The sequence below is a fragment of the Canis lupus genome, chromosome 1 (genome assembly GCF_048164855.1).
Source record: "Canis lupus baileyi chromosome 1, mCanLup2.hap1, whole genome shotgun sequence".
NCBI classification, from domain to species: domain Eukaryota; kingdom Metazoa; phylum Chordata; class Mammalia; order Carnivora; family Canidae; genus Canis; species Canis lupus.
Genome location: NC_132838.1, coordinates 38,613,937 through 38,626,122, shown reverse-complemented (window position 1 = coordinate 38,626,122; position 12,186 = coordinate 38,613,937). Strand labels below are relative to the sequence as shown.

General features: G+C 40.7%; 1 protein-coding gene across 3 annotated transcripts in view; it reads right to left on the bottom strand.

Moving 5' to 3' along the window:
* The window catches only part of ADGB (androglobin), a 161,521-nt gene extending 160,508 nt beyond the window's left edge, over positions 1-1,013 (bottom strand). For all 3 annotated transcript variants that reach the window (XM_072827003.1, XM_072826994.1, XM_072826985.1), the window contains exon 1: positions 857-1,013. In XM_072827003.1, coding sequence (XP_072683104.1) covers positions 857-930 — 74 coding nt within the window. In that variant the 5' untranslated portion in view covers positions 931-1,013. The remainder of the gene's footprint in view (positions 1-856) is intronic.
* Between the last annotated feature and the right edge of the window lie 11,173 nt (positions 1,014-12,186).

Sequence of the window (12,186 nt, the reverse complement as noted above, 5' to 3'; positions counted from 1 at the left end):
TATATGAACAAAGGAGTGATAAAGTTAAAAGGTAATAAGAGTCTGATCCCATAGGGCTTTGTAGACTTGGCCCTATAAGAATAGAAGTCATTAGTAAATGTTGAAATGACCTGACTTACAAGACTTGTTAAAATCACTTATGTAATATAGTACCTGAAATTTAAGTTAATAAAATGAATGGATTATCTGTAGGTAGCAGGAAGCCTGTTGATGAGCAAAGACAGAACTGGGAACTAGAGAATCAGGAACACAGGGATGCAGGTAGGAAAGAAGTTATATTAGTAACATGAACTACTAAACTTTATATAAACTAAATTTATATAGTTTAACTTTTTAAAACCATTTTACGTCTGATGTCATCTGATGAAAGGTCTTTAGTTGTTGAACTGGGGCAGACAGTAACTAGGGAATCACCATTTGGCCTTAAGCATTAAGGTCAAAGTTCTCTTTCCGCCCCTCTATCTCTGTCTCTGTCTTTCTCTGTCATTACTGGGGCCAGCAAGATGTGACCCTTAGTGGCCATCCTCTGAGCCATGCCTCTGTCTTCAGGCACCTGCACCCCAGAAGGTGCCTGAGTGGGCTATGGAGAAGGGCAGAGTGGGAGACAAACGGGCAGACACCAGAAGAGGTGCAGATGGGCAGGTGAGGGCAGGCAAAGCAGGGGCTCTGGGACGGGGGCGGATGGAGCCAGACATGGGGAAGAAATGGGAGCAAGACTTTCCGGGGGTCTGGGATCCCAGAGAAGGTAGAGAAACTGCGAGGAGGCCAGCCCCACGCCTCCCTGGCAGAGCTTGCTGCAGGGAAGCAGCCCCAGGGGTTAGGCCAGGGGTCGGGTGGGCAGGCAGGGGTCGCTTACTCTTTGGATTTATCCGAACTGTGCGCTGAGTTGATACGATGCACCTCTTTCTTTTTGGTTTGTTTGGAGGTCATGGTAGAGGCTGACCCAGGGCTCTGGCGGACCCACGCGGGGCTGAGCTCTGAGCTAGGAGGGCTGCGGACCCGCTCCGCGTCGGCTGTTGCTAGGAGACCGCGGCCGGGCGCGGCGGGGCTGGGGGCGGGTCCCCCGCGGCTCCCGGGAGGGGCTGCGCGGCGGCGAGCCCAGGCCTGCGCTTCCAGGCCGCCTGGGGGCTGGGTGTCTGGGGAGGGATCGGGGCCAGGCAGGAGCGTGGCCCTAGGATTGATGGGCAGCTCTGGTAAGCTGCAGCTCTATCAGGTCCACTCTACCTGGCGTTGCTCTTCGGAACCGCTGGCATACTATTATGCTCTCTTGGATTTTCAATTGTCTGAACAGGGTACAAGTGTTTGAAGCTGTTTGTTAGGCGATGTCGCCTCTCCCCAGGTCTGCCGAACAAGTTCTTTTCAGTAGTAACTGAGGACACGTTTTGGACGCTCTGAATGGCTTGAAAAGGGCGGGTGCTTAAATGAATAGAGTGGGTGCAGGGGGATCCCTGCAGGGAAGGCAAGTTCAGGACACCCTTAGTTGCTCAAGTTTTTGCTAATGATGAATGAAGTCTGTGATGAAGAAGTCCAGTGTCTCCATTGTTCATACAAAAGAATAAATCCAAGTCATAGTGTCTAGTAGAGGCCCTTGATACACTCACTTGGGAAGGCCCTAGAGTCAGAAGAAACAGATCCAAGGAAACCACAACCTATTAAGACCAAGCCTAATGCTCAGCGGGTCCACAGTGGCATTTATTAGTTATCGTGCCTCGGGCAAGTTTTTCCTTTTGACCCTCATTTTACTCATTTGTAAACTGGAGATGCTAATATCTAATTCACAATTCTCTCCCGAAAATAAATATTTTTGTAAAATGTGTGGCACACGATGAAAGTACAGCAAATAGGGGGCCCTGTTTCAGATATGACAGCTCAAATGCCAGCAAAAAGCAGGCAGATTAGCATGATCAGTGAAGCCAAGCAATACTTAGACTGGAAATACTTTAAAACTTATTATAACAAAGCAAAATATACTGTAGATCCAAAACAACCTCACTACAGAGAGATCTGACCAAGCACAGACCCAAGGTTTAGAACCTCTGTCACTACTTGGCTGTTACCATGAGCCTAGAAATAATTAACTATCTTTAAATAATCCTTTCTGCTCTTGGGACTGGGCATTGCTCAGAGGCCAAACTCTGCAGGGGAAAACCAGTTTCCTATAAAGTAAATCTTTTAACTCTTCTGACAAATGAATGTCCAGCCCTCTGCACTCAGCATAGCCTTTGCTTGGCCAAGTGTCCCAATCTTACTGTTATTGGAGGTTACACAGCTGACAATCAGACAGCGACGCCATTGTATTTCTATATGCAAGATAAATAACTTCAGAGTCAGTAGTGTTACTGTTATGGTTGAAGAAGTGCCCTATAAACATCTCCTATATACATAAAGACATCTTGAGGGCTCTGTCTCATTTATCCCAGGACTGAAATTTCCAGAGAACTCTCCTGAATGAAAGTGTAGGACCAAACTTTGAGAAGATATTATTTAATAACCAAATCTTATCAAAGTAATCAAATGCATAGCCGGAAGCATGTAGAAAGACTATTGGGTAAAAATAGCACAATTTTAAGCAACCAACACACAAATGGGTGAGTTTTGCCTTGAGCTAAGGCCATCTCTGAAGGTTCCAAGATGCCAAGACTCTTAGAAAAGTCTTAGAAATCAAATAATCTTTAGCCCACCCGTATTTAATAGATGAAAACTCCCAGACCAAGAGACGTGCCTTGCCAAAAGCTTCATGGCTACTTGGATGAGAGGCAGTCTGGATTAGAGGCATTAAATGGAGGAGCACTAGTTTAAGCCAAACATCACTACTCCCACTCAGAGACTCCTTTCTCGTCTATTAAATTAGGACAAAAATAAGGGAATTAACCTAAGGATGAAATGAGGTAATAAAATTTTTTTGAAAATATAAAGTGCTTACTGATTCTTAGACCAGTGTTCTCTCTTCTTTATTATGCTATGTATATGTATGCAGCATGCATAAACAGAATTTCTCTTCTTTCTGGAATTAACTCTGGTCAGGCCATGAATCTAAGAGGCCAATATGCTTCCCCTATAAACCAAGATGGTATTTGTATGTGCCACCGCAAAAGAGTACAATTGACCCATCAATCTTTTTCTTAAAAAATCCGTATTATGAAAAAAAAAAAAAGAAAACAAGAAAAAAAAATCCGTATTATGTACACATGGTAATCATGATCAATGCCATTTTGAAATGTCAGTAATAGCTGTGATTTATTGCATCCCTGCTATATGCCAGGCTTCAGGAGGTATGCTAGCTCCTTAGGGCATGGGTTTTAGAGAGAAATATGAATTTTAATGCCAATCCTTGTTAGTTGAGTTAACCTGGGTAAGTTATTTATACCCTCTGAATTCCATTTGCTTTTTTATGAAAAAAGAAGGATAATTCTTAGCTCAAATGTTGTTTCTGGAAGATAATAAGCATTCAAATAGTGAAAACTACTATCGTATTTCACACAGGTAAAGAAACTGAAGTGCAGAGAGGTAGAGAGATTTGGCTGATATGGAGTAGGTGGCAGAGCAAGATGAGCCAACCTCCACAGCCTTTGCTCTCTGCAATACCCCAGGCTAACTAACCTTGTTGAAATCTTTCAGAGTCACCAACCCAGATGATTGCCCTACAGCTCAGCTTATGGATTTCCAAGTTCTCTGGTAACTTTCAAAGGCTGAGAAACAGTGAGAAACAGGGCTCATCTTTTACTAGAGCTACCCACAGTGCAGCTTCTCCCTTATACTAACCTTATTGAGGAATAGTTCTTTGGCTTCAGGCAGCATAACCCTACCCTGCTCCATAGGGAAGTAGTTAGAAATATTCACTTCCCCCATGCCCACAAAAACAGAACAGGGAGGGCTTTCTCTTGGGATTACTTGGGGAGCTGCTGAAATGGGGAAGTAGACTTGGTAAGCACTTCTCCACCCACCATTGGGAGTCCCGGATGACTAGAACTGGGTGGGGAAGTCAGAGAGAGGAGCAGCATTTCTGTTTCTTAAAGCCTGAGCTCTGGGCAGCTTAGATACTTGGCCCCACGGCCAGAAGCAATTATACCCATGGTGCTGCTCCGCCACCTCTTTGCAGTTAGGTCAGTTATAAATCACCTAGAATTTAAGCCATCGAGAGAAGGTGTCAATTCTACATGTTCTGCTTGTGGTTCAGGTTAATTGTCCTTTCAGATTCTGTCCTTCAATTGTCATTCTTCTGTGACATTGACATCATTTTCCTTTATTTGCCACAGAGCTTTACATCTCTTAAAATTCTTAAATATTCTGCTTTATTTTTATCCCTCCTTATGCCCTAGCCCCGCACATGTACTAGCCTCCCAGGGCATGAGAGTAGCACCTGTTCGAGTTCTACTCTTCCTTACCAAATTCCATTCAAATTTGCAAGCCCCCTCCACACCTCATAATCAGAGCTCACACTCATTGAGAACTTGCTGTATGCTTGGCCCTCTATGAAGCTCTTTTCCTGCATCAACTCACATAATTCATATAAACACCCTAGGAATGTGTTAATATTACAATCTCTTTGTTTGTAGACAAGGAAACAGGTGGAAAGTTTAAATTAAATTAGTAAGTGTCGAGCAGGAGTCTAGCCCATGCAGTCTGGCCAGTCTGGTGCCAGACCAATGCACTTTACAACCACATAGTTCTGCCTCAGACTCAGGGATCAACAGCCTTATGAGGTATGCAATCAGTCCATTTTATGGAGTAGAAAAGTGAGTTTTTGGCCAAAGTCCAAAGCAAAGAGGGAGTGGAACCATAATCTAAATGTGAGCAGTCTGGCTTCAGAGTATACTCACTATTACATCATTTTGTGTTCTATCATAGGGTATTTTTTTATTGTGATGAAAACACTTAATATAAGATAGTAACATATTTCTGAATGTACGATACAGTATTGTTAATTGTAGCCACAATGGTGTACAATGGTGTACAACAGATCTCTGAAATTTATTCATTTCACGAAACTAAAACTTTACGCCTGTGGTCACTCCAGCTCTCTGCTACACTGCGTCCTTCAAACAGAGGGAGTAGAGAAGAATGGTTACTCTATGTCATCAAAAATATTATTTAAAATTGTGACTTAGATTCAGCTCTGTCCCCTAATATTCTGTCTCTCCAGAACCCACTAGTTATGGAGGATTTGAATCTTGCAGCTATAAAGCCAAATGTCCCTGCCTGAGGTAGTCTCATTAGTCTAGGTAAACCTTAACTTACAGTTTTCATTATCTTTGAAAGGAAACTCTGAGTAGTGATTCTTAAAAAAATAGGAGAATAAGGAAATAAGGTATTTTCATGATACTGGCTGAAAAATAATTTCCATTTTGATCAGTTGTTTAAATAAGAAGCGATAGTTTTCCTGAGTGTAATAAAACACTTCGTGGGGGTGCATACTAACCTGAAGTTACATGGTGTTGCTGTCGCTTCTGCTGTGGGTGCACTGTTATTAATCCAGAAACCCCTTCTGAACAGAGGTATTTCACTCCCCATGTCACTCAGCCCAAGATCATGCCTTCTCCCTGAGAGCTGCCTGCATCTCGTTTGTGTGTGTAAGGGAGGGGACATAACTCCAACAACTCTAAAAGGTTCTTCTCTCTCCAGAGCTCCCTCATTTTTGGCGGAGACATCTGTCACAATAGCACTGCTCTTGATCTTCTCCTGCCCAATTCTTCTTGCCTTACATTCAGAGATGTTATTCAAAACACTCACTCATAAACATCATGCATGCAAATCCGAGTGTTAAAGTTTGTGTCCTGAAAATTGGCCCAGAACAGTTGATCTCAGGCATGATTCCAGGAAGCACTCTCAAAGGAAATTTAGAAAAGTTTCTGCTTCCAAACAAATGCAGTAGCAGGAAGTTCATTTACCTTCTCATGTGCAATAACTAATAAACTGAATAAAATAAATGAAGACAATGAAAGGCAGTGTTCCCCCAAGAGGTAGAAAATAAAAAAGACAGGCTTTATAATTCTCCTAGCTTACTGCAAGGCTCTGACACAGGTCAGGGAAACTGGCAGAGCCTGATGGTGCCCCTGATTTGGGGAGACAGAGCTGGAATCCAAGGAAGGATTATGGCTGAAGCTCCCAGTGCAGAGTATGTGGAGGAGAGAGCTATACAGAGAGGAGACTCTTGGAGTGCATGTCTCTCAGTGTCTGTCTGAGTACCAAACTGCACAAGCATATGAAGAAATGTCCTGGGGCCACACACACACACACACACACACACACACCAAAACAAAACAAAACAAAAAACCTTGAGAAAGGATTATAAGGAACAACCTTCTCTGAGTTCACATGGGGTCTGTTCCCACCAGCATGACTGGAAACATCTCATAATTCACAGGGAATGGACCACAGCATATTGCCTCTGTAGGGATGAGATTTCACCCTCTACTAATGCTTACTGTTCCATCTAACAAACTTTAAAAGCAGAACCTGAAATGATCACATTATATCCATGTAAGTTAAAGCCTTCCTTGAACAAACCTTAAGAATGTTCATAGAAATACAAAAATAACCAGCATCCAACAGGTAAAATTCAAAATGACTGGTATCCAATAAAGATTAATAGGCATGAAAAGAAGCATGAAAATTTATCCCATTAAAAGGTGGGAAAAAAACAACCAATTGAATAGGAACCAGAAAAATATACATGGATGACAGAATTAGACAGGGTATTAAAATAGTTATTATAACTGTGGGCCATATGCTCAAGAACCTAGAAGGAAAATTGAATATGTTAAGCTTAAGAACATTTAAAACTGCAAATACAATGTTCATGTTGAAAACAATATATGGGATGGAATTGTTGGCAGATTAGATACCACAGAAGAACAGATTAGTGAATTTGAAGACACAGCAATAGAAACAATTCAAAATGAAACAAAGAGGGAAAAGACTTTTAAAAAAAAAAGAAGAAGAGTTTTGGAGCATCAGGGAGCTGTAAAATCACCTCAAACAGACTAATATATGTGTAGCTGGAGTCCTTGAATGGGCAGGGAGGATGGGCAGGGCAGGTGGGAGAAGAAAATATAGAAAAACTTAAATGGAAAAATAATGGTCAAAAAATTTCCAAATTTTGTGAAATCTTAAATCCCAGAAACTCAATAAACCCAAAAGCCAATAAATATGAAAATTCTATACCCAGGGACATCATGATCAGATTGATGAAAAACACAGATTAAAGGAAGATATTAAATTAGAAATTGGAAGCTGACCAGCTGGTAAGAAGAGGTCCATCATGGGTGCAGATGGAACATCAACAGCCTGACATGGGTTTGCAGTGCAGCTGTGGTAAACTATAACAGGATATTTGTGGAAGAAAATGCACCAACAGGTATTTCTCAGGCCTATGAGAGGTTCAGGAAATAGATGTTGTAAGAACTACAAAGCTGGAAGGTTGTTGCCATCTTAAAATATGAAATACAATTATAACAACTTTTAATATATCCATCTGTTAAATTGTCATCTATCATTTCTGGGTCAATTTCAGTTCATTTAATTTTTCCCCTGTGAATGGGATTTATTTTCCTTATTTGCTACATTTTTTATTAGCTACAAGACATTGTGAATTTTACTTTGTAGAATACTGGCACCATGTACTATAAGTAATAATATTTGTTTCTTTTGTAACTTTATTTTTTTAAGATTTTATTTATTTGATAGAGAACATAGCAAGGGGAGCAGCAGAAGGAGAGAGAGAAGCAGGCTCCCATCAAGCAGGGAGACCAATATGGGGCTTAATCCCAGGACTGTGGGATCATGACCTGAGCCAAAGGCAGATGCTTAACCAAATGAGCCATCCAGGTGCCTTCCTTTTTTTTTCTTTTTTTTTCTGTAAGATTTTATTCATTTATTTGACAGAGAGAGAGAAAGAGCAAACGCAAGCAGGGGCACCGAGAGAGAGGGAAAAGCATCTTTTGTAACTTTAACTTGTGTTTAGAGGTTTAGTTTACTTGGAGATTTAATTTTACACCATGGGTATTTCTAAATAGATAAGACTTGGTGTCTGCCCCTGAAGAACTCATAATCTTGTGGAACAAACAGAAACTAGAACAAATACTTACAAAATGATGCAATGAGTCCTCTAGGAAAGATGTAAGTCAGGCTCTATGGAAACCCCAACTATGGATATCCAAGGGGATGTCCTCAGCATGAGTGTCTGGAGACAAGCATCTACCAAAAGTCTCGACACATGAGCAGAGGCACAGGAGAGATACACAGTGACAGTGGGAGTGACGATTCAGATCCGGATCATGGAGCAGCCCTGGGTGCCTTGCTGCATCCTGAAGTTCTGTATGGCAAGAGGTGGCACTTTGAGAGCATGAAAAGAGTGGACAAGGTGATAAAAGGACACTTGTGCAGAGAAATGCCACCAAATTAATTTAAAGGACTGTAGACAGGCAGCAGAGCATGAGTTTATTGGTGTGTAGACTTGAGCTTGGAAGTTATGAGATTAGTCAAGCTAGTTAGACTCTTAGAAACTCCTTGTACTTGTCCAAAAAAAAAAAAGGTTATAAATGGATGGCTCATTTAGTTTTGTGTTAGGGTGATCTATAAGAATTTTAAAGAAATTAAAAATTTGAGAAAGAGTAAAAAATAAATTAGCTTGAAGAAAAGTTTTAGAACATGAAAGTTACAAAGAAAAAGGAAAGGCTTCCTGATTATAATAATATATGTTTCCGGGATCCCTGGGGGACACAGCGGTTTAGCGCCTGCCTTTGGCCCAGGGCGCAATCCTGGAGACCCGGGATCGAGTCCCACGTCGGGCTCCCGGTGCATGGAGCCTGCTTCTCCTTCTGCCTGTGTCTCTGCCTCTCTCTCTCTCTCTCTCTCTCTGACTATCATAAATAAATAAAAATTTAAAAAATAATAATAATGTATGTTTCCCCAAAAATCTTTCATGTTATATAGCTGATTAAGATAGTTAAAAGTCCTTCTCTCTTTTAATTTAGTTTTTAGTAATACTTTTTTTTTAAAGATTTATTTATTATTTATTTAACAGAGAAAGAGAGAGAGCACAAGTGGAGGGGAGGGGCAGAGGGAGAGGGAGAAAGAGAATCCTCAAGCAAACTCCTGACTGAGCACAGAGCCCTACCCAGGACTTGATCCTAGGACCCTAATATCATAACCTGAGCCAAAATTAAGAATAGGACGCTTAACTGAATAAGCCGCCCAGGTGCCCCTCTAGTAATTCTTTATATTTATGAAGTTTGTTTGGTTTTCTACACATTTATGACTCATACATATTGTATGAATCCTATTTATACAAGAAAAGTTAACATTTATAGATATATCATAGTGTTCAAAAATACAGATCTTTAATCAGAAGTGTGGTGCAGGGGAGAAGTTTAAAATACCCTTTTATTATAAAAGTATTGATTTGGAATTATAAAGTATAAATACAAATAAAGATACCTCTAATCCCATCTTCCAGAAATGACCACAGATAACATTTTGATGTATAGAACCTTCCAATGTATACACAAATCACATACACAAAATTGTGATTACACTACTTGGCTTTTTCACTTATCTATGATGCCAACATTTACCCTTGTTATTTAATAATTTTCTACATCATGATTTTTCATAGCTGTGTAGTAAACCATTGTATGACTATACTTATCATTGTCTTATTGTTGGACTTTTAGATTATTTCTTGTATTCAATGTGAATAACAGGCTGATGAAACACAATGTGGTCAAGATTAACAGGAGTGGCCCCTCCAGGGCCAGTTCTAAGTGGTTTTGGATATGTCATTTCACCTGAGTTCCAGTTTTCTCACTTAGAACATGGTCAGGCTGAACATAGATGCTAGCAATTCCAAGATGTGAGAGCACTTTGGTGAGGAAGGTTTTAGGTTGGGCCCTGGGGTGGAGAACTCTCAACAATGGAAGAGTAGGGGATCCCTGGGTGGCTCAGCGGTTTAGCGCCTGCCTTTGGCCCAGGGCGCGATCCTGGAGACCTGGGATCGAGTCCCACGTCAGGCTCCCGATGCATGGAGCCTGCTTCTCCCTCTGCCTGTGTCTCTGCCTCTCTCTCTCTCTCTCTCTCTCTCTCTGTGACTATCATAAATAAATAAAAATTAAAAAAAAATAATGGAAAAGTAGCATAAGGGTCTACACTTTGAGGGTTGTTTGCAGAACTAAAACAGCAACAAGTGAGCAGTGGCATTGGGAAAAGTGAGAAAGCACTGGAATATCCCTACTTCGGCCAGCCGTTTCCTCTGAGAACTAAAGAGGACTGCCAGCCAGCCATGCCATCCCTTCTAGGTTCCAAAGATGCATGGGTCTGTTGGACAATGATGCTTATAGGTGTGCTTGAGCATTTTACACTGTTTGCATTTGTGCCTATTTTCAGCTTCATAAGCAAGGTTTTGAAAAACACGGTCTAAAAATACACATTAAAGATAACTCATTTAATATAAGTCCTTTTGTTGTTTAATGAAGCTGAAGACTGGAAGAGAAAGGAGAGTAGGAAAGTAGAAAAGCTTTGTCAAATAAATAGATCCACTCATTCTCTCATTTCACAAATATTTATTGAACATCTACTATGCTCCAGTCCCAGTTCCCAGAGATGGAGAGATATAGGTAGGGAACAAAACAGACGAAGCCCTCGACCTCTTGAGCTTCCGTTCTAGGAGAGAGACAGACAACATATACACAGAGGACATTATGCTGTTACAGTATGTCAGATGAGGCTCATTGCTAAGTAGGGAAAGGAACTGGGGCAACAAAAATAGGAAATGTGAGAACTAGAAGGAAGTTGCTATTTCACATCAAGGCCACAGCAACATCCACTCTGTTACTGTGCCTCTGAAGAGACACCTGACATATGTAACAGACCAAGCCACTCAGACCTCTGGGAGAAAGCTGATTCCAGGCAAAGTCAATAGCAAGGAATCTTTTGTGGTAGGAGGGTATGTGGTGTGTTCTGTTGCCACCAATGAGTAGAACAAACAGAACAAGGAGAAAAGTAATAAAAAATGAAGTCAGATGGTGACTACACTTAATGTAGTGCTCAGTGGGTCATGTATTTTTGAATCAATATGTTGTACACCTGAAAATAATACAATATTGCATGTCAATTAAACAATAAAAACAATTCATCAAATTTACACTTAAAAAAACAAGAAAACTGAAGTCAGAGAGACAGTAGAGTGGCTGATCCTACAGGCCCCTATCAGGAACATGGCATTTATTCTGAGTCAGAGGGAAGCACTTTGAGGATTTGGGATAGAGAAGTTACATGATCTGGTAATTTAGGTTTTAAGTGATCTTTTGGGATGCTTTGTTGAAAATAGGCATGATGAATATGGAAGGGCAAGGGGGGCAAAAGCTGGGGAGAAGAAGTTAAAATGCTATGCTGGTGATTCAGAGAAGTATGATATTGTTCACACTAGGGTAAAAGTATGGGAGAGTGGGACTGATCCTTGGTGCTTTTCAATGTACAGCCAAAAAGGTATACAGGGTGCAAGATGAGAGGGGAATCAAGCATAGCAGCAAGGATTATTTTGGCCTGAGGGACTAAAAGAATGGAACTGCCATCCACTGAGAAGAGAAAGATTTGGGGAACAGAAGGCTTGGGAAGAAGAATTTGGAGTTCAGGTTTGAATATATTTGGTTTTAGATGCCCACTAGAGGCATAAGCAAAGAGTTCACAGAGAGAGCTGGATATTAGCCTGGAGTTTAGGGGACAGGTCTGAGCTACAGATAGAAACTTGGAGGTCATAATCATAAAATGAATTCCCTAAATATCGTCACCCATACCATAAAAACATGTTTTAATATTACAAGAATATATGGAAAAATTCAATTAGGTCAGAAAATTATTAATATGTTTTAATGGTTGAGTCATTCTGCAAGTAAAGTTACTCTGATGATTAGTTTAAATCAATCCGTACAACTTAGACAAAATTCCACTTTAAAACAATGTCTTTTATTGCTTTAGACGACTACTCTAGCTTATGAAAAACATTGCTCTACAGTTCTCCCTCTACACAAAGCAGCTATTGACTTAAATGAAATTTGTATCAGGTTTCACAAGCAACCATTACATTTTCTAGCCAGAGTGATCTTAATGACCTCATTTAATGTAGAACTTCATTTTACAGAAAAAGGGGGAGAAAGTTCAAAAACAAAGTCATTCAGCTTGTATACTTAT